This window comes from Aspergillus wentii (assembly GCF_001890725.1).
Source record: "Aspergillus wentii DTO 134E9 unplaced genomic scaffold ASPWEscaffold_1, whole genome shotgun sequence".
NCBI lineage: Eukaryota > Fungi > Ascomycota > Eurotiomycetes > Eurotiales > Aspergillaceae > Aspergillus > Aspergillus wentii.
Window position 1 is genome coordinate 3,843,515 of NW_024467832.1, and position 20,687 is coordinate 3,864,201.

Genomic DNA, 20,687 nt, shown 5'->3' on the forward strand with positions numbered 1-20,687 from the left:
TCGTCCCCTCATCTCAATTTCCCCTCCAAAAACAAGTGAGGCGGTTGTAGGTATATTTACTTTTTTTGCTCACACTGCCGCATGATTCCTGTGCAAACCATCCTATTCATCGTCATTTACCTAACATCTTGTATTGTGTAACTGACGAACTCATTTTCAAGACCAGTTCCAGTCGACTCCGCTTTTCGCGTTTTAAATTCGTTTCTGCCTTAGACAGTACCCAATCTTCCTTCAACGCAAGGTAATCAGTCGACATCATCATCCTGCATTTCAGCCTCGTCTAGTCGCATATATTCTAGCCATCATTCCGAATTTCTTTTATCCTCAACGCCTACTTCTTTATTCACATCCTCGCACCATGGCTTCCAACCGCACTCGCCGTATCGCAAAGGAGATCGCCGATATCCACGCGGATACCCATTCGGGAATCACAGCGGAACCAGTTGGCAGTGAGGAGGACATCACACATCTCCGGGGCTCATTTCCGGGCCCCCCAGGCACCCCGTATGAAGGCGGAACCTATAAAATCGACGTCAAGATCCCGACTGAATATCCATTCCGGCCTCCAGTCATGAAGTTTGAGACCAAAGTCTGGCATCCAAACGTCAGCAGTCAAACGGTCAGCCCCCTTTGAAGATTTGAAAGACGGACCTTGGTGTAACGTAGATGTCTAACAGTCCTATAGGGTGCTATTTGCCTTGACACTTTGTCAACTGCGTGGTCGCCGGTCCTAACAATCAAGTCTGCCCTCCTATCGCTCCAGTCTTTGCTCAGCACACCAGAGCCCAAGGACCCTCAAGATGCAGAGGTTGCCAACATGCTTATTCGAAGACCAAAAGAATTTGAACGAGTTGCGCAAGAATGGGCAACGCTCTATGCAGGAGCTCCTAGAAAGCAGGGTGGTGAGGGTAGCGGTGGCGCAACAGACGAGTCCCTTCGAAAGCAGGAGCTCAAATCCAAGGAGGATCAAGAAAGGGAAGATCTGGCCAAGTAAGTAGTGTGCTTTGCTTGTCTCGTATTTTCTTGTTAGAATATCTGACTGATTCTCTTCATATAGGTACGATGGGTATAACAAAGACTTGATCGACCGATTCTGCAGCATGGGCTTTGATGTGGATCGGGTGGTCTCTGCCTTCAATTATGTTGGGATTGATCGGATGGATGGAGAGGACTATGAGCTGGAGGAGGCGTATATGGGCGATATTACCGCCCGACTTTTGGGTGAGCCATGATTGATGCCGTCATGAATTTATCATTTCCTTGCTGTCATGATGGGAGGAAGCTGGCAGAGCGCATGGTGCCTGGCGAATATTAATTTTTGATTTGTTACGGAGCTTTTTATCTCACGACATCTATGAGCAATTATGCCTATGTCCGCTTGATTTCGTTGATTTCTATTTAAACAAATAAAAACGAATAAGATCAAGATTATGATATGCTTTTGTCCATGGAATAAAATGGAATAATCTGCCGTGGCTGTTGGACTTATAGTTTGTCCATAGAATCGATAAGCGCACGGAGCGGATCTGCACCGGAATTGATCGACTTGATCCGTCATGATTTCCTCTTCGCATCCATCTTAACCTTCTTCCATCCACAACCCATGCTTCCCACTGCTATTACTATTATGGAACGATAAACTGAATCAACTACTCGCTCTACGAGTGATTATTCTGACGCTACTTGGCTCCGGCTTCTCTTTCACTCACGCCCTACAAACAAGAATAACGACCAAGCCTTGCGCAATACGGTCAAATTCCTCTCAGTCCTCACCATGATCGAAGACGACATCTACCGTTCTTCCTCGCAGTTTCGATTCTGGTCCTTCACAGAGGCCTCTTTACAATCTTTGAGAGTCTCTACGAATGCCCTCGCCGGTGATCGTGTGCGGGCTGCCTTGCGGAGGGCGCGTGAGGCACGACAATCCGCCAATTCCTCTGCAGCAGGAACACCTACACCAAACCAAGCCGGAAGCGACGCAGATGGGAAAGGCAATGAAGAGAAAGAAATTGAATGTTTGACGCCTGAGGAGGAACAGGAGCTGGTGACGTACTTTTGCGAACAGATTGTGCAACTTGGGGAGACATACAAACCGCCTTTGCCAACGATAGTACGGGTATGTTTTATCACTTGACTGATAAGGATTAAATCAGTTGCTGATGAAAATTTGCGTACAGGCGACTGCCATTCAATATCTCCGCCGCTTTTATCTTTCAAACTCCCCCATGACCTATCATCCAAAGTCGATCATGGCTTGCGCTCTCTTCCTGGCCACCAAGACAGATAACTACTACATTTCCCTTCGGCACTTCGCAGAGGTAATACCCGGTAAAACAACAGCTGAAGAGGTGATTGCCCCAGAGTTCTTGATCATGCAAAGTCTTCGCTTCACCTTCGATGTTCGCCACCCTTTTCGCGGCCTTGAAGGAGGAATCATGGAGCTCCAGGCTATGTCCCAAGGTATGGGACAGCCAGCACCTCACCTTCCACACCAAACATCAGAAGACCTCCGCCGTGGAATATTATCCCTTCCTCCACCCCAAGCTGGGGTGCCCCCCTCAAACTCTATCTCAGACCGTCTCGCCCGGGCTCACCACACGACCAGGGAGACGCTCAAATCCGCCGCCCAAATGACAGACGCTTACTTCCTTTACACCCCATCACAAATCTGGCTATCTGCCTTCCTCCTCGCCGACAAACCCCTGGCTGAATTTTACCTGGACACCAAACTCGGCGGCCCCATCACCCCTCAAACCGCCGATCCAACAGGAAACCTCCTTCACGAGCTCCGTACAAAACTCCTCCAAACTCTCACAAACTGCTCCATCCTCCTCCATTCTTACAAACCGCTCTACTCAGACCCAGAAAAGGCAAAGCTTCTAAAGCGCATCGGCAAGAAACTCTACCACTGCCAAAACCCAGAAAAGGCGAACCTGGCCGGCCAGAAACGCATCCCCGCTGCTGCGGCAGGATCAGCAGAGGGAACATCGGAAAGCGAAGTAGAGCGTCTCGCGAAAAAGCGCAAGCTCGAGCGTGAACAGAATGCTCGGGCTGGTGATATCTTTGGAGGTGAATTGGTGACGCAGCGGACCAAGCAACAACCACCTGGCAATCCAGACGGAACGGGGTAGGAACTGGAAACGGGTGTGGTGAAACATTGATCAAATATAGATTAAATATGCTACTACTTGAATATATACATGCAAAAAGCCTCCTGTCTTTGATGGAAATTTACTGGGTTATCATCCATGGTGCTTTAAAACCTTCAAGAAACCTAAAATCTAGTAGCTTCAGCTTAATACAATCTACTCAGCCAACGACATATAAATCTCATAATAACCAATTTGTAATTGTTACTACCCATATCCATCATTCCATTAGACGAGAAAGCGGCTGCCAAGTGTATATAAACACCAGGAGACGATGAAAATATATAACCGAAAGAGAATACCATCCCACCAAACCAACCGATACGTCATGAAAAGAAGAAAGAAAAGGAGGACTGTCTGGAAACAAGAATCCTGCTTGATGAAAGTCTATAACACACAAAAAGGAAACAAATCGAATTCATCCCTCAAGCGCTCGATTCTAGTTAGGGGGATGAGGTATGAAAGCTGACCATCTAAAGCAGAGCACCCAATAAAAAAAAGGAAAAAGATATCTCCAAATCAAATATGTAAAAAAAAAAAAAGAGAAAAAGAAAAAATAAAGGAAACCATAAGCCCATGTATATCACTCGTTGACTCGTGCCGTCTCCTTTTTTGTAGCAACTTTTATCCACCCCCTACCCATTTTATTTTCATTGTCGTCGAACATTCCAATCATAAACAAAGAAGAAGACTCTTAGACAGCACCGGCAGCAATCATCTTCTTACGGAGGTGGTTCTTGTACTGTCCGATGGTACCATCCCAGCGGTTGATGGTCTTGTTCTCGCAGACCATGATGTCCTTGGCGATCTTGTCGAGGAGACGGAAATCGTGAGACACGACGACAACACCACCGCTGAAAGCGTTGATGGCATCGGCCAAACTGTCAATGGTGGGGATGTCGAGACCGTTGGTAGGCTCGTCGAGCAGAATCATGTTGGGGGACTCGATGGCGAGCAGGGCGAAGACGATACGACTCTTCTGACCTTCGGACAAGGTACCCATCAGAGCGGTCTGGGACTCACCAGTGAGACCGTAGCGACCGAGCTGCTGGCGCCAGTACTGGTAGTCCTGGGACTTCTCGGGGAACTTGTCACGGACGAACTCGAGGGCACACTTGGTGAGGTCGAGCTGTTCGGCGGAGTGCTGAGAGTACATGCCCAACTTCAAGTGGGTGTGACGGGAGACACGTCCACCGATGGGGCTGAGCTTGCCAGTCATGATACGGAGTAGAGTAGACTTTCCGACACCGTTAGGTCCGACCAGGGCGGTACGGGAGTCCATGTCGACACCGAAGTCGAGGTGCTCGTAGAGAGTGTCGTCCCAGCTGCCAGAGTAGGAGAAAGAGACATCATCAAAGGACAAGACGGGGGGAGGAAGCTTCTCGACATCGGCGAAGCGGAAGGTGAAGACACGGTCGGGGATGACAGGCTGGATGAAACCATCGGCCTCCATCTTGTCCAGAATCTTTTGGCGGGACTTGGCTTGTCTGACCAAGTTGGCGTATGTACCAGCGGAGGCAATGAACTTCTTGATGTGGACAATTTCCTCCTGCTGCTTGTTGTAGGCCTTCATCTGGTTGGTCTCCTGTTCGGAGCGGGTCTTGTGGTAAGAGTCGTAGTTACCACCGTAGTACAAGAGCTGCTTCATGCGCATGTCAAGCATGGTAGTGCAGACACCGTTCAAGAAGTCCATGGAGTGGGAGACGAGGACCAGGGTTCGGTCCCACTTCTTCAGGTATTCTTCCAACCACACACAGGCCTCAAGATCCAAGTGAGCAGTAGGGTCGTCGAGCAGGAGCAGCGAGGGCTTGATGAACAGGGCCTTACCCAAGGCCACACGCATACGCCAACCACCGGACATGTCCTTGGTCTTCTTTTCGATGGTCTGCTTGTTGAAACCCAGACCAGTCAAGATCAGGGAGGCACGGGTGTGGAAGGTAGAGGGATCCATCTTGTCAATGGCCTTTTTAAGAGCGTTAGCAGTTTAGTCCAGAATAGAAATAGCATGGAGTATTACTCACATCGTACAGGTCCATCAGGATAGGACTCTCGGCACCGTGCTCCTCCAGAATTCTCTCGGCCTTCTCTTCCATCTCGGCCATCTGCTTCTCAGCCTCCTTAACAACCCAGGTCAAGGCACCGTCCTCGCTAGGGGGGGCACCCTCGTTCAGGAGGTAGACATCAATGTGTTCGGGGATGGGGAACTCGCGCGAGGCGATAGACTTGAGCAGAGTGGACTTTCCACAGCCGTTCTCACCCAAGAGACCGTAGCGACGACCGTAGTTAAGTTCGAGGGTCGAGTCGGTGATCAGGACCTTTCCATGGAACACCAGCGAGGCGGATGTGACCTTGACATCGCGGGAGGACTCCATGGAGGAAAGCACACCGGTGGTGACACGGTCAGAGAGGCCGTGTTTGTCCATCTGAGCTGTGAGCTTCTCGACCTCCTTCATCTTAGTGTCGTCGGTGGCGGGAACATCCTCGCCATCGGCTTCGGCCTTCTTGCTGCCCTTGGACTTCTTGTCGTCGGCACGCTTGGCCATACGAGCAGCCTTGGAAGCGGACACCATATTGACGGTAGTGTGGTGGGTAAAGTGTTGAAAGGGGGGGATGAAGAGGAGGAAAGGGATAAAGAGAGAGAGAGAAAGAGGGAGGAGAGAAGAAGAAAGATCTGTCGAAGAAAAAAGGCTGGACGAGGGTGGATTCGATAGCGGGGTGGGAGGTTTAGAGGGGCGACCAAAATCCTTGAGTGGAGTTTGAAAAGCCCTTATCGATAGAAAACACTCGGAATTCTAATCGTGACGCAACGACACAAAGAAAAGTGCCTGGAAAAAGACCGCAAAGTGAGAGGAGAAAGGTCTGCAGACGATTGATGAAGATAACGTCTCGAAGATGATGAGAATTTAGAAGAAACGAAGGATAAGAAGAGAGAAGGTGAGAAAAGCGAGAGGCAAAAAGTGGACAACTTCAAAAATTCCTTTCAGTGGGCTACAGAGGCGGCTTCTCATTGGCCCAGCGACGTCATGGCACGGGTCGTGGCGTAGCCTTGCCTGATTGGGCACCCACAGGCACGTGATCTAGTGCTTTATGTGTTAGATCTAATTGGGCACAGAATTTGACCTCATCTCACATTACGTAGGGAGAAGAAGGGGAGAGAAAAGAATCGTTCGGTTCTACGGCTCACTGAGCGCTGAAATAACTCTACTCAAAGCCTCCTGCAGATACTCTCGAGGCTGAGAAAAAACAATCCTGAACCATCCAGGCTTCTCAGACCCAAAGAGAACACCACTGGCCAGAAACACCCTCTTTTGCAAAAGACGCTGCATGACCTCCTCACTAACATCGCCAGAGCTACGTTCTGGATGGAGCTCTAGATACCTTTTTCCCAGATTCACCCAGAGGAAAAACGCTGCATTGCATCCAGGTGCATATTCGATGTGATGATGCTGGACATACTGTGCGACAAATCGATAGGAGTCGGACAGTTTCCTGCGATTGAGCTCGATATATCGATTGGTGAATTGCTCGTCTTCGAGGATGTTGGCTGCCACATGATCTGAAAGGCCAGAGATAAAGGAGTAGAGTGAGACGCCGACCAATGATGCATGGAGGTCTGGGTTGGCCTGGGAGATGATCACTCCGACTCGGATGCCATTGGCGCCAAAATCTTTACTCATACCCCATAACACATGAAGCAGTTGGGGGTCTATGGTACCCGTGGTGTCGATGGATAGCGCAGAGGTGAACTCGACTGGAGCCGGGCTGGTATCGATGGTGTTTTCCCAGACAGAAAGCGCATAAATCTCATCACTGATGAGACGAATTTGGTACTTCTGACAGAATGCCATCAACTCGATAATAGTTTCCCTGGGATAGCATCTTCCAAGGGGGTTATGAGGATGGCAAAGCATCAACGCCCGGACCTTTTTGCCAGTCCGTCGTTCAAACCCTAGAAGAGCATCTTCATACTTGCGCACAGCCCCAGAGCAAAACGGATCACAATCATCAAAATCAACCTGGACGACCTCCGCCCCAAGCCGCAACGAAAGATCCGGAATAAACGTGCCATAAAACGGTTTCCCGAGGAGAATACCCTCCCCCGGATCCGCCAACGCCCAAGAAAGATGCTCAATAGCAGCCGACACACCATTGGTAATGGTAAGATGTCTCGACTCAATCGGAACAGCAGGATGGAGATGTCTCGAGAGAAACTTGGACATGGCCGTTTTCAACCTGGACGAACCGTGCCCGCCGTCATTGTAGGTGAGGTATTTGGCGGGTAGTTCGATTTTGGTATTGATGTACTCGAGCAGAACATCATGCATGAGGCTGTTCTCGGCCATACCCACGTTGACGTAGCCAGTTGGGTTAGTTTCTGCATCCCAGAGGTTATTCTGGACATCCCACATGAGGTTTTTCGAGCCTGCTTCGGTTGCTCTGCGAGCACGCAGAGAGATTGTGTCGGAGGCCATTGTTAGGTGTGATGAAGGGTGGACAGTAATAGTCTCATCTGAGCTCCTCTCTGGGTCTCTTTATAGATACCCCGGGGTAGAAGGTATGACTCCAATGTAGATCTTCCAGAATCGGCGTTTGTTTCGGTGTTCGAAATAGTATTATTCACTGCGGGGAACCGAGATGGAATCTCGTATTGAATATCCATGCTTGAAAGTGTTTAAGTAATGAATGGATTATTTAACTTTACCGCCTAGATAGATCCAGAGTATGGCCTGAAATCTCAATTCCAGTGAGCTAAATATCTCGGTTACAAGCGGAGGGTTCCAAAAACCATACTCCAACCAGAATATAGCTACGTCCACGAAGCTGCGATATCGGTGATTATAATATCATTAAGTCGTAGTTCTATGTATCTTTTAGACATGCTAAGGTATCCTCTCACTAATCGTCTTCAGAACCTCCCTCTCCTCCGCCGTAACCCACACATTATCAGGGACATACACATCCCCACGTCGAATAATAACCTGAGCCGACTTCTGCCCCAGACTATCCTCCGACGCACTGGGTACATAATCCGCCTCTTTATGCTTAACAGCACTCTCCACATCCTTCTCTTCCTTGCTCGTGCTCGGCCGTCGTTCCAAGCTCTGCGCCGTCCACCAGTACACCGGAAACCGTCGCTGGATGTTATTAATCACCAACGCGACGGCCTGCATAAGCGCACAGCCCAGCATCATGACGGGGATCAGGAACCAGCCTATCTCCCGGCCCTCGGTGACGGCGAGTAGGGCCGTTGCGCCCGCGGGTGGGTGCACGGTGTTAGTGAGGACCATGATGGTGGTGGTGATGGCGCAGGCGAGAGCGCCGCCTAGTTCTGTAAAGTGAAGGGCGTGCGCGTTGAGGGCGAACAGCTTGGCTATGCCCACGCCGATGACGCTGGCGATGATCTGGCTGAGGATTGCATTTCGGGGTTGGGCGAAGGGGGATTCGATGACGGCGAATTCGAGAACGGCGGCGGCGCCCTGTTGCGTTTCTGTTAGATGTGATGTGTGCCTTGTACTGTTGACGGTGGTGACTTACAAAACTGGCAACGATTCTAGACGCGTGATGGTCCTGGAAGGACGGAACATGTGCCGACACAGAAGCTATCACAGCAACACCACAGAAAACACCAATCAACGACCACAGCGCGATGATGATATTACCGACCGGCTTGGGCGATCTAGGTCTATAACCAAGAAAATGCGAAATGGGACGAGGCAGCCGGTGCCATGGCGGAGCAGGAATAAAGGGGTTCAGGTAAGAGTCGATATCGAAATGGCAGCGAGACCAGTCCAAGCCCAGCCGGGACATGGGTTGAGAAGCTGGTTGACTCATGGGATTACCGGGCAGGGCATGTTATAGCCACTGTAGAGAGAAAGAGGCGGTGATGACGACAGACTTTGGTAGGGCTGGGCGGATATAAATACCAAAGAAACAGTCACAGCCAAATCCGGCGGGAATGACTCCGCATGAGACGCAGTGAGGGGGAAAGAAATAGTAAGGAAGCAAAACCTAGACTCCGCAGAGGAGAAAAAGAGGGAAAAAAGGGACTGAAAACCGGGCCAAAGGAACAAAATCAAGGAGGTCGTGACATGGCGGCAAAACGAAGATTCATGAACGACAGGATATGGCGTGCCGACGACGACTCCAACAGCCGAGGAAGAAGCGATTCATCTCCGCGGAGACGAGGGTTGTATAGGGAGTATGGAGGGTGTTTTTGAAGGTATTCAGGTATTGAGAATGTCGCCCAAAAGGAACAGAAAGACCCAGAAGGCGAGGAGGATCCAGTCAGGATGTTTGCATTTGGTAATGGAAATTCCTGTTTGGGTTTAGTGTTGGAGTGCATCTGGGAGGTCATCTGAGTCAGCGGTACGATATTTCAATACGATACCGTGAGGAGAACTGGACGTAGTATATGGGAAGAATATGTGGTGGAAAATGTAGAAAGAATGGATGGAATGGAATGGGATGAGGGGGGATTATATAGATGATGTAGATAGAGATAGAGAGAGATAGAGAGAGATTACACAAAAAGAAAGGAAGATAAGAGCAGTTAGCCTGGAGAGATAAGGAAGTGTAACAGCCAATCCATCCAATCGTATTTACCCCTCATATCATGGATATTCACCCTGCTGTAGATGATTAGAAAACCTCTCTTCTCATTCACAATTTTATACCCCGCATTCTGCTAGTGCCGATCAATCCGGGGATACGAGTTGTGCTACATTAATTAACCAGTAGTCGTGGGTACGACTGGTATATCTATGAATTACCAGGAGAGTTAAGGTTGCCGATCAAGGATATACGCTTCGTGGATTCATCAGGATAATATTATAATATAGTATCTGCATCCCTCCTAGGACCTAATCTCGGACTATCGCGATGAATAACCACCTCCGTTTTCCTCATAATAACATCCCCACTCTTCCTCTCCGCAAAATCTTCACCCCCATCACTACTAGCCCGTATGGCACTAGTTTGTATATAATTCCTCGAATCTTGGTTATCATGTAGTGATCGCATGGCGAAGATAGATCCGTGGTGAGAGTAGTATCCGGTCCGGGTGCGTTTTCTGCTTCGTGTGCCGCTAGTGAGACTTCGTGTTGCGCCGAGGAGGGATTTGACGAGTGGTCTGATGGTTGGAAGAGAGGCAGCTAGGATACCGACGTTGAGTTCCACACTGTGTTGTTAGTTATTTTCATATTCAAGGGTGTAGGAGGACATACGCATTCCATGTTGTAAATGTACTGTCTCTGCGATGTGTTAATCCTGAAGTATAGTATAGTATAGGTAGAACATACCGATATTGATCAGTTATCTTCATCACATTCATCTGAGCGACGAGTTTGACAATCGCAGCAGCACATGCACTATCATCATTAGTATAATACTATCACCATCCAGCGTAAAACTCACAAATACCCCAAACTCAAAATAGCCATCAGAGAAGCCTTGGTCCTCTTATTTACTTGAATAGTATAGAACATCGGAATAGGAAGCGTGGCGAATATGACATCCGTGACGATATTGATACCTGTTCATCAGCAAGATTCTCTATCATAAAGAAGAGACATACTACTATTAAATATCCCAATAGCCGTAAAAGTAGGCAAAGAGAAACACTTGGCCGTCTTCCTCACCTCCATATCCCACGCCCCAGCAACAGGGACACATTGGAATATCAGCGTGCCAGCACAGGCAATCGTAAAGGCGACGAGAAATACTATCCTCATTAGCGTTGAATAATTCATGTAGACGAGTAAGTACCAATGGCCCCAATGATAAACCTCCGAAATGTACTTTGAGCAGCAACTCGGAGAAGGAAAAATCCCAGCGAAATCTTCACCGCGCTAATTCCTATCATCACGATAATCGAGTGGTAGAATGTATATTTCCGCAGTATTTCCTGGTCATCATGGCTGATGTACTTAGTATACCTGCCTAGACCGTGTTGCGATTCGCCGATGAAGCATCCAAATACCCCAAATGCGCAGGCCTGACCCATCAATATCCGAAGATCAAAATAAATAGAATAATGGACATACCAAAGCAAAAGAGGTAATATAATCATCCATACCACAACGCTTCAAAATCCTCCCCCGCGCATAGACTCGCAGTATAACAACCAGTCCGGCGAACCCAGTTAGTGATCCCACCACTGCCAGTGTGCGAGGTGCTCTGGAGTCATCTGGGAGTGTAGCATCTGCTGTGGGGGCAGAATCTCTTGATACGAGTCTCTCCAAGGGAAAAGGCAGCGATGCCATGCTGTAGTCGACATGGATCGATTACATGGGGACTGCAGAAGTGAAGACAAATGAAATAAAGATTATGCTTATTCCTATGGTTATAGGTGCTGGAGATGGCTGTGTCAACAGAGATATTAAGCCGAGGTTTGCTAGGCCTCCCCTGTAGAAGTACGTAAATGGTGCATATTAATAATGCCCCTTCATTGAAAAGGAAAAACATTCATAATTCATGCCAGTCCCGTTCAAGGATGGCAGACTGCAAACTCTAGTCTGGTTTGTCGATGTAGTAGCGATATCCCAGCTGGAGAAATCTATCCACAACTCGCATTTCAGAAATCTAACAGGGGTATATGTATCGGCATGTCCGATGAATTTCTCCATTGGTAAACACAGCCGGTTAAATATTTGAGTCAAAGAAAGGTGTTCGTGAAGGTGGACAGGCTCTTATGTCCTGTAAAGGAACCGATGCCGATGTGTAGGAATATCCGAGATCCAGCGATATTGATGGAGCACTAGTTCACGCCAGTAACGTGGCTTGTATGTCCTAGCGTTGCATACAGGGATAGGGCTGTTAATCGGTCCTAGCTAATATAACCGGCAGAGGTTGGAGGTATATGATGTTGTATAAGCCGGTCTATGCATTAAATTCAATCCGATGGGATGTCCGGATCTGACGGTTAATAAAGGCTTCGATTCATATAGAACCAAGCCTAGACTCAGATAATAACGTCTAATTTGATAGAGTGTTCCACCGGAGAAACGAAGGAATGCTAGTCATAACGACTTCGCCGCCGACTAGGATGTCGGCTAAGATCTGTCAAGCAACGTTATAATCTTCTTGACCCTGCGGTTGATAGCCGTAATTGAATACAAAGACAATGATTGAAGGTTTCGATGTCGACAACTAAGTTTGAAAACAGCATAATTTAATTGTCTTGATCCAGGTCTAGTTATCGTGCAGCCTTCTTTCTTTCAGTGAAAGACAACCGAAAAATCCCAGTGCAACAATGTTGCCTGATCTTTGTATAGTCCCACAGCCACGACCCAGCTAGACCAATATGCGAAGAATGACTTAGAACCTGGTAGATTGTGTCTTCCCTGTGATACCCCAGTTTAGCAAGGACCACCAAATTGAGCGACCCCACCGGGCAGTAAAAATGGCCTAAACAGGCGATATCTTAATAAATGTTGTATCGGGGGAATCGGAGGCCCGCCTGTTCGGGTCCGAAGCCAGTGTCTTGGATTGAGTATTGACAGCCTGCCAGTCACACTGTGGCGATTTTCCGATGAAATTTCCGTGTCATCTGGATGTTGCACATAAATGAGATGAATTAATCCGAGGGCTGTTATTCTGATTGTGTGTGACATAAGCTGGTGGTGACTGAGTAACAGCTGACCAGTTGTCGGTCGATCCTATCGATCGAGTTTATCAGTGATATTTGGCGATGAACAGGAGGTTTGGGCATATCGAGCCCTGAATGATTTCCGTGTTTCTTCCGAGGCTTCAGATAGTTCTAGATGGCCAATATATGTTAGTTTGATGATGGTTGTTTGATGGTGAGACATGACAGGGAATAAGATGGACGGCATGGGCCGCTATCCGACAGACTAGCCACGAGCAGTGGGTCGGTTTATCAAATATCATCGAGGAATACATTTTGAATTGTACAAGCTTTGTAGATGATGGAAGAGGAAATGATAGACAAGATGATGATGATGGTGGTGGTAGAGGAAAAGAGGAAGAAGAAGTGAGGTTGAAGAAGGAGAGTTGACATTCACAGTCACGTTTCCATATCAACCATCTTTAAGCTCAAGAATGCACCGAACAATAATGCTTTTAGCTTCACCCGATAAAAATCACCAGATTAGCAAGAGTCTAATATCCAAACCCACTTTGACCGCTATAAACATGGTTGCATCCCACCCTTCTGCCATGAATCAGTACCATCATGCGTCTCTCCCTCTTCACTACGCTGGCCACTCTGGCAGCAGTGATTCCCTCTCTGGCTATCCCAGACCATGTTGACTCCCTATCTCACAAAGGACTTGCCAATTTAAGGGACTTCGAAGCCAGCCATTCTGGGAAAACTTGCACCCTGGAAAATGCAGCCGTGCGTCGAGAATGGTACGTATATCCACGTTTATCAAAGAATAATTCTAACAAAAACAGGGGCTCATTGAGTCCAGCTGATCGCAAGAAATACACGGATGCCATGCTATGCCTCATGTCCAAACCGCCTCGTTTCAGTCGAGACAAAGTACCAGGGGCACGCAATCGATATGATGATTTTGTTGCCGTGCATATTAACCAGACCATGACAATTCATGGAACAGTAGGTCTCTTCATTACATGATAAAGATAATCTCTGATTATTGTAGGGCAACTTTCTCACCTGGCATCGCTACTTCACCTGGACCTTTGAACAGGCCCTCCGCAACGAATGCGGTTACGATGGTTATCAGCCCTACTGGGCCTGGGAGAAATATGCCCATGATCCCATCCATTCGCCTGTCTTTGATGGGTCTGAATTCAGTCTTTCAGGAAATGGAGAGTACGTCCCTCACAACGGTACTCCAGCTACAGCGTATACCACTCTTCCCGCTGGTCGAGGCGGAGGATGTGTAACAACAGGTCCATTCAAAAAGTATGTCTCTCCTATAACCACATATAGAACACACATACTCATCTCTGACAGCATGACGGTGAACCTCGGCCCCGTCTCCCCAACCCTCCAAGTCCCCGGCATTGTAGCCCAGAATGGCAGTGGATTCGACTATAATCCCCGCTGTCTCCGTCGCGATATCTCCGTCGACGCCTCAATGGGCTGGACCAAAGATAGCGACGTTGCAGGCTTAATCAAGAACTACACCACCATCGACCCCTTCCAAACCACCATGCAGGGTAACTTCCCTGCGGGATATCTAGGCGTTCATACAGCAGGCCACTTCACCATCGGCGGCGACCCAGGTGGCGATCTCTTCGTTTCACCCGGTGACCCGGCGTTTTTCGTCCACCATGCCATGATCGACCGGGTGTTTTGGATTTGGCAGAATCTGGATCCTGCTAATCGACGGGATAAAGTTTCGGGGACGATTACGATGATGAATACGCCTCCTTCGCGGAATGCTACGTTGGATGATATTGTGGATTTGGATTTGTTAGCTGAGCCGTATCGGCTGGGAGACTTGTTGGATACGACTGCTGGGCCATTTTGTTATGTTTACACTTAGATGATATGTACTAATAATGTATTTACAGGAATAGTGTTGATAGACTCTCTGTCAAAGAAATATTACCTTGCACTATAATTAGTGTCCAGATGACTATGTGTATCATGATCTGTGCCTATAAAATAGGGCCAGCCTTGCTATACCAACTGCGCGCCATGAAAGTACCATGCAGTAGCTTATGATTGGTTGTTGTCACGGCCAGCTCACTCTCCCAGTAAGAGAAGACAAACAAATTCTCGCTCTTCAAAACACACATTCTGAAACGATGGGTAAATCCTGCGAATGTCGGCTCGTCCCATCGGAAGCTGGAAGGTTATCTTTCGCTTTTGCCTCCGATATGAGGTCTGTTGTATCCCAATTCATGAACTTATTCGTCAAGCGTGATGATGCCGCAAGCATCGGGAACCTCAGAGATCTTTCCTGGAACTTGGGATCGTTTCGCGCCCTCTTTTCACGGGACATGGAGAACGAATTCGATTACCAGGCGCTCATTTTGGGAACAATAGTTAGTATGTTTCACTGGTGCCAAAATGAGACTGGTCCAATCCCCGGAGCGACGATATGTGGCACTTTGGAAGCATGTAAAACGGTGTGTGTCGAATAATGCCGGAACGACGGTCTTTTTCAGTCAGCATCCAGGCATGAATGGTCTCGGACTTGATGACTCTGAAGTACAAGATGGAGACCTGGTTGTTATTAGTGCTTCTCGCGCCAGAGCACCTTTTGGGCTACAATGAGATCTGAATGTACACGACGGCGATCGGGTATACTACAAACTGGTCGGTAGGCACTAGTCGAGGGACTCGCTAGAGCTGATGAACCAGGGTCCCCATTTTTCACTCATGTTCGTGGTCTGCCGTTTGAAGGGTTTCTTTTACGATGATATGCTTTCTGGGATAATATGTCCTGCATATCCTATATTGTCTCGTTTAGGAATGGATCAGCCATTATTGATCTCACATGACACAATACTCTTCCAACATCAACACCACCACCAATATCACCATCATCGAGGCACACACAATGTCCACATTCTCGGTAGACTCTGAATACACCGGCCAGTCTGGCCGTATATATAAGATCAAACAAGTGATACAGCAAGAAGAAACTCCTCCACGCCGGATTTATCTAGCCACGTATGTTTGCACTCACCACTCATGGTTGCTTACCTACTCACTATTCCAGATCTGGTGATCAAAAGTTTATATTAAAGTACATTATCCCGTTCAATTTTGGGGATCTTCAAGATATAAATAACAGATTACGCGGTGATGTTGAGCATGTCCGTCTCGCTCAAGATAGTATCCCCGACAAGTCAATGTTTGTGTTTGACTATTTCACGGGACACCTTTTCCGGCTAGTTCAGAAGGATTTACCCCTCGACATGACAAAGAGGATTCTCAAAAATGCTTTGTGTGGAATAGTGGAACTACATGATCGGGATATTGTCCACACAGGTGGGTGCACTTACCTCACCTTTTCATCAGTCCTGACATATCGTAGATATAAGAGCAGACAACATCTTCATCGATTGGAAAAATCAACGAGATGGAGTCACAATTGACCGAGTCCTCATTGGCGATCTAGAAGATGCAGCACACATCCCTCCTGAATGTTATATGATAGGCAAACAAGCAGGGAACTGGATGTGGAGGAGTCCCGAAGCCCACGCTCAAGGGCCCGTGAATAAACCATCTGATATATTCTCTTTTGCTCTTGTCGTGAGTCCACCTAGCTCCCTATCCTGGACTGATTGCTCAATTCACTAGTGCATATACGCAATTCAAAAACGTGTCCTCTTCGCCGTCGGCAACGAAGAATTAGAACCAGGCGTCGATCCCCTCGCCATCGTAATCGGGCGACAAATCTCCTACTTTGCCAATAAAGACAGCCTGGATGCGTTTTTGACATATCTCGGCGATGATAATCAAAATCCGTGGATTCGGGCTTTCAAAATCATCCGGGACGGGTTCAGTCAGGAGAATCCGCGTAAACCGTTTCTGTTCTGGAAGGGCGTTGATGAGGAGTTTCGGGGGCTGATTTGTGCCATGACGAATTTTGATCCGGAAAAGAGGATAACGGCGCGGGAGGCGTTAGCACATAAGTGGTTTGAGGGTGTTTAGGGGTATTGAGTATATTATGTAGTCACTTGTTGTTGTATGGAGCGGATAAAATCATGTCCATGGTGGGTATGTTCTATATCTATAATATATTGAGCTGATAGTTAAGATTAGCCAGTAAATTCTGAAAAGGGCCAAGTTGTTGAGAACGGGTTGTATGTGAGATATCCATATTCTTCTGCTTAATGAAGCAGTGATGTGAGGAGTATGCCATGGTAGGTGATACATGGCTATGCTGAATCACAGGATAGAAGTTGATACCAAGACTTTGCTGAGTGTGCCCTACAACCCTATCGGGCAACCCGTCGACTTGGCATGATTTCATGAATTGATCCGGAGAAATCTAGACCAGCCAGTTAATATATGATTGGTTGCGAATACACTTTAAAATAGAAAGATCATCAGGAGGGCTTACTCTTGATAGATGTCGGTTATCGGACATCCGGAGGTTGCAGTACTATTACTCCTCATCTGCTTACATACATCCATCTTGCTCAGCCTTCTACACAGCAAATGTAGTAATATATGCATTGTAACAATCCGCATTCCTTTATTGACGATCAACGGTAATTCTTTCAGTCTGACGAGGCTTGAATAGTACGTAGTATGATCAATGCATCGTATCCGTGGTGATCCGAGTTCGTTTACTATTGCTTCTAGACGATTCGAGCGGATCGGTTTCCACGTTCTGGGCTACCCGCTTTATTTCCGTGACTGTTGGATCTAGTGGATGTTCTACTGAAGACAGACTGAATGTTTCAACTGAATACTCCGGAGTGACATTTCTCAACATAGTACATAGTACACAGTAATCGATAATATCATCCCTCAGCAACATCCCTGAACAGGATATCAAACCCTGAATCTGACTTCTAATCAAGCAACCCACCACAAAGCTAAAACCCATACCGCCAAGGCCAATGCCAAGTTGCTTACGTGGCGTCGCCCCCTACCAATCAGCGCCGTCCGAATTGCGTGCCTGGCTGTCCTTCCAGCCAATCAGGATATGTATCATCTACCCACCCAATCACAACGCCGTTACCCCAGTATTTGCTCCGCAGATGAGCTCATAGCGCTCCCATAGCCTGGATGATCTGCATAAGAAAATGGATTGCTCTATTTTTGCCCAGCCCTGCACGTGTAAGGCTTTTCCCCCTGATTATGCATATGATTATTGGGTTGATGGATTAAGCATAGTACGGTGATGGCTGAAGAGAGCATTCCATCAGTTATCAGATTGACATACTATGACATTTAGATAATACTACCTAGATACCAGGAGGTAAACTGGAAGGCAACCATATCCAGGAACCACAGTCCATACCATACCAGGGGATAAAGTTATCCACTGGAAGATCATCATCTGGGTCAGCGATAGTTCCCAGTCAATCCCTCACAACTATCGACCCTCAACCCTGTACCACTATCTGTGACACGCAATCACAAGCAGAAGTCGGAACTCCAGTTGCAACCCGCAAGAAGTGGAACCATCTCCATCGCTCCAAAAAGGAGAACATAATCAAACCAGGCTGTGTGCTTACTGAGGCTGACCACACCCCCAGGATCAGGAATTGGACCCTTTTTTGCTGTGTAGTATGTATCATTCTTAGGTAAACGGGGGCCATACAACGGTCGTCACGAAGGTATAAGTATCCCCTTCTCTACCCTCTGTAGATAGAACCATCAAGCAACAATCAACAGTCTCGCAAACAATCAATCAACCACTCTCTATCCAACCAATTCTCTACATTCCTCCACTTCCACCATCAAAATGAAGCTCTCTTTCGTCGCTACCTTTGCCCTCCTCGGCCTCGCTGCTGCCCTCCCTGCCAGCAACAACGACGCTGCTACCAACAAGGTATGATCGTGTTCTGACCTTATCCGATTGAATCAATCATGTTAATGGTGATTTCTCTAGCTCAAAGCCGGTGACACCTGCAAGCCCGACGGCAGCTTGGGTATCTGCGAGAGCAACAAGTGCATCGTATGTCTTACCATCTCCCATTCAAATGTATACATGATGCTAACTATTTCTACAGAAGGATAAGGACGCCGACACTGGCAATTGCCAGTAGACAGATTTTTTCGGTTTAGCTTAAGGAGTTACGGTCAAGAGAAAGATCAAGTATGGCCGTGGGTTAGTCGGTTTTCAGCATCAGTTGTATATATAAGGGTCTTTTGGCGTAACTTCAGTCAGTTTCAGTGATCATACTTCGTACTGGTCTTTGTTTGTCTATCAAATTTACATCATGTTTTTGGTCTATTTACTTCCTTTGAACGTTTAAACATTCAGTGTCTTGCCTTGCTTCGAGCTCTCCTGGGCCAACTCGATCAGTCGGATGACTTCGCGGGCCTCGGCTCCACTGGCGGGGAGGTCTCCCTGTCCGCCCAGAGCACGGGCAATCTTGCGGTAGTATTCGGTGTAGGTAGGGGGTTCGACGGTGGGAGTGACTTCCTTGACGAATTTTCCGTCTTGCACGGTGGTGAGGGAGCCTGAAAGATGGATCAGCATTGCTCACTTCGCTCTTCACGATGTGATGTGACTTACCGTATCTGTCACTCGGCTCCCGGCCGTATCCATTGTCCGACGGCTTCATGCCAGCCTTGAGTTGGTCTTCTTGGCAGTCCAGGTGGAACTAACATCATTAGCTCAGTTCTCCTTAATCACGACTCAGGAGACGCAGAATCCTATCCTGCTTACCTTCTGGAATGACCCCTTCTCTCCACGAACCCAGAATCGCAACTGCTTCTCCTCCGGACTCACGACACCCGCCTTGGCCGTCACCAACAATCCACCCTTATAGTGCAACAACACGGTAAACGAGTCCTCGAAGCCAGTCGTGTTGGTCGCCCGCTGCGTGCCGATGAATCCAGTCACCCGCTCCGGCAGTCCAAACAGATAAACCGCCTGGTCCAGCAAATGTGTTCCGAGATCGTAGATGGCGCTGCCACCGGGGATAACCTTGTTCTTCCACTTGGATGCGTCGGCGGCGGGTTCCTCGGGACGGTGACGGTCGAAGTGGGTTTCGAATTCGACGACGCGGCCTAGAGAGCCGTTCTTGACGAGCTTCGAGAGTGTGACGAAATCGGCGTCCCATCGGCGGTCTATCTTGTTAGCTACATCTACACGATTTGGTACAGGAGAGGGGACATACTCTGGTACACGGCCAACAACTTGTTCTGCGAGTTGGCGAGATCGACGAGGTCACTGGCTTCTTGCGAGGTGGGGGTGAAGGGTTTCTCGCAGATAACTATCTCCATCAGTATGATCGCAAACCTTCATCGATGAGATAGACAAACCATGCTTTCCATTCTCCAACGCCAACTTGGCCAACTGGAAATGCGAGTCCGGGGCAGTGGTGATAATCACCACATCCACGCCTGCATCCTTGACCATCTCATCGGTGGTCCGGTACGACTTGACGCCCGGGTGGTCCTTCTCAGCATCATCCTCCGGCTTGGGTGTTCGCTGCACAACAGCGTAGAGCTTCAATTCAGGGACCTCCTCCACAAAGGGAATGTGGAAGACTTTGGCGCTGAAGCCGTAGCCCACGACACCGACGTTCCAGGTTTTGGTAGCCATTTTGTGATGAATTAACTGATGAATGAATTGATACAGATAAAAGTGGGATGAAGAAGAAGATGAAGATGAGGAGTTATTTATGCGTGAGCCTGATTGCTAAATTTCTAAGCACTCGACTTCTCCAGAAACCCGGTGGTGCGGGGGAAGGTCCTGGCGACGGCATCGTCTGGTCGGGCGGGGCAGATGCCGTCGGATTTCGGTTTACGTGGGGGTTATGACGCTTTCTATTGCTTATGAAGAGTCAAAGTCTTCACAAAGATATTGTGATAGAGTTCTTGTAGAGAAAGTTACTTAGAAGGGCTATTTTCGCGGAGTATGTGTCATTGTCGATTATATATTTCTATGTTCTAGGCCTTGAGTG

General features: G+C 48.0%; 10 protein-coding genes across 10 annotated transcripts; 5 read left to right on the forward strand and 5 right to left on the reverse strand.

Moving 5' to 3' along the window:
* Nucleotides 1-358: 358 nt before the first annotated feature.
* ASPWEDRAFT_23555 (E2 ubiquitin-conjugating protein UBC1) lies at nt 359-1,232 on the forward strand (the record flags this gene model as incomplete). Its single annotated transcript, XM_040832500.1, has 3 exons — nt 359-619; nt 686-990; nt 1,058-1,232. The coding sequence occupies 3 exons, from the start codon at nt 359-361 to the stop codon at nt 1,230-1,232; spliced, it is 741 nt and encodes a 246-aa protein (XP_040695144.1).
* Nucleotides 1,233-1,774: 542 nt separating this feature from the next.
* On the forward strand, nt 1,775-3,131 carry ASPWEDRAFT_167484 (TFIIH complex kinase subunit CCL1; the record flags this gene model as incomplete). Its single annotated transcript, XM_040830151.1, has 2 exons — nt 1,775-2,116; nt 2,178-3,131. The coding sequence occupies 2 exons, from the start codon at nt 1,775-1,777 to the stop codon at nt 3,129-3,131; spliced, it is 1,296 nt and encodes a 431-aa protein (XP_040695145.1).
* A 712-nt stretch (nt 3,132-3,843) lies between these two features.
* On the reverse strand, nt 3,844-5,719 carry ASPWEDRAFT_48043 (ATP-binding cassette family ATPase ARB1; the record flags this gene model as incomplete). Its single annotated transcript, XM_040837051.1, has 2 exons — nt 3,844-5,112; nt 5,171-5,719. 2 exons carry the CDS (start codon nt 5,717-5,719, stop codon nt 3,844-3,846), a joined length of 1,818 nt encoding a protein of 605 aa, XP_040695146.1.
* A 603-nt stretch (nt 5,720-6,322) lies between these two features.
* Nucleotides 6,323-7,621, reverse strand: ASPWEDRAFT_48044 (putative aminotransferase; the record flags this gene model as incomplete). Its single annotated transcript, XM_040837052.1, has 1 exon — nt 6,323-7,621. The coding sequence occupies one exon, from the start codon at nt 7,619-7,621 to the stop codon at nt 6,323-6,325; it is 1,299 nt and encodes a 432-aa protein (XP_040695147.1).
* Nucleotides 7,622-7,825: 204 nt separating this feature from the next.
* Nucleotides 7,826-9,101, reverse strand: ASPWEDRAFT_269169 (HPP family protein). Its single transcript, XM_040832920.1, has 2 exons — nt 8,685-9,101; nt 7,826-8,626 (listed from the first exon to the last, which is right to left on the reverse strand). Exons 1-2 carry the CDS (start codon nt 8,979-8,981, stop codon nt 8,030-8,032), a joined length of 894 nt encoding a protein of 297 aa, XP_040695148.1. The 5' UTR covers nt 8,982-9,101; the 3' UTR covers nt 7,826-8,029.
* An 876-nt stretch (nt 9,102-9,977) lies between these two features.
* Nucleotides 9,978-11,410, reverse strand: ASPWEDRAFT_99834 (uncharacterized protein; the record flags this gene model as incomplete). The annotated part of the gene is made up of 6 exons (XM_040839694.1): nt 9,978-10,326; nt 10,373-10,516; nt 10,563-10,680; nt 10,723-10,869; nt 10,914-11,142; nt 11,192-11,410. 6 exons carry the CDS (start codon nt 11,408-11,410, stop codon nt 9,978-9,980), a joined length of 1,206 nt encoding a protein of 401 aa, XP_040695149.1.
* Nucleotides 11,411-13,122: 1,712 nt separating this feature from the next.
* ASPWEDRAFT_147128 (tyrosinase family protein) lies at nt 13,123-14,623 on the forward strand (the record flags this gene model as incomplete). Its single annotated transcript, XM_040829518.1, has 4 exons — nt 13,123-13,517; nt 13,563-13,725; nt 13,772-14,037; nt 14,089-14,623. The coding sequence occupies exons 1-4, from the start codon at nt 13,342-13,344 to the stop codon at nt 14,621-14,623; spliced, it is 1,140 nt and encodes a 379-aa protein (XP_040695150.1). The 5' UTR covers nt 13,123-13,341.
* A 1,009-nt stretch (nt 14,624-15,632) lies between these two features.
* ASPWEDRAFT_35036 (uncharacterized protein) lies at nt 15,633-16,947 on the forward strand. Its single transcript, XM_040834135.1, has 4 exons — nt 15,633-15,759; nt 15,809-16,080; nt 16,127-16,344; nt 16,393-16,947. The coding sequence occupies exons 1-4, from the start codon at nt 15,647-15,649 to the stop codon at nt 16,744-16,746; spliced, it is 957 nt and encodes a 318-aa protein (XP_040695151.1). The 5' UTR covers nt 15,633-15,646; the 3' UTR covers nt 16,747-16,947.
* A 1,567-nt stretch (nt 16,948-18,514) lies between these two features.
* Nucleotides 18,515-18,818, forward strand: ASPWEDRAFT_167491 (uncharacterized protein; the record flags this gene model as incomplete). The annotated part of the gene is made up of 3 exons (XM_040830152.1): nt 18,515-18,601; nt 18,662-18,727; nt 18,783-18,818. The coding sequence occupies 3 exons, from the start codon at nt 18,515-18,517 to the stop codon at nt 18,816-18,818; spliced, it is 189 nt and encodes a 62-aa protein (XP_040695152.1).
* Nucleotides 18,819-18,872: 54 nt separating this feature from the next.
* On the reverse strand, nt 18,873-20,584 carry ASPWEDRAFT_147133 (putative NAD binding Rossmann fold oxidoreductase). Its single transcript, XM_040829519.1, has 5 exons — nt 20,044-20,584; nt 19,899-19,994; nt 19,445-19,848; nt 19,292-19,379; nt 18,873-19,236 (listed from the first exon to the last, which is right to left on the reverse strand). The coding sequence occupies exons 1-5, from the start codon at nt 20,324-20,326 to the stop codon at nt 19,025-19,027; spliced, it is 1,083 nt and encodes a 360-aa protein (XP_040695153.1). The 5' UTR covers nt 20,327-20,584; the 3' UTR covers nt 18,873-19,024.
* Nucleotides 20,585-20,687: the final 103 nt, after the last annotated feature.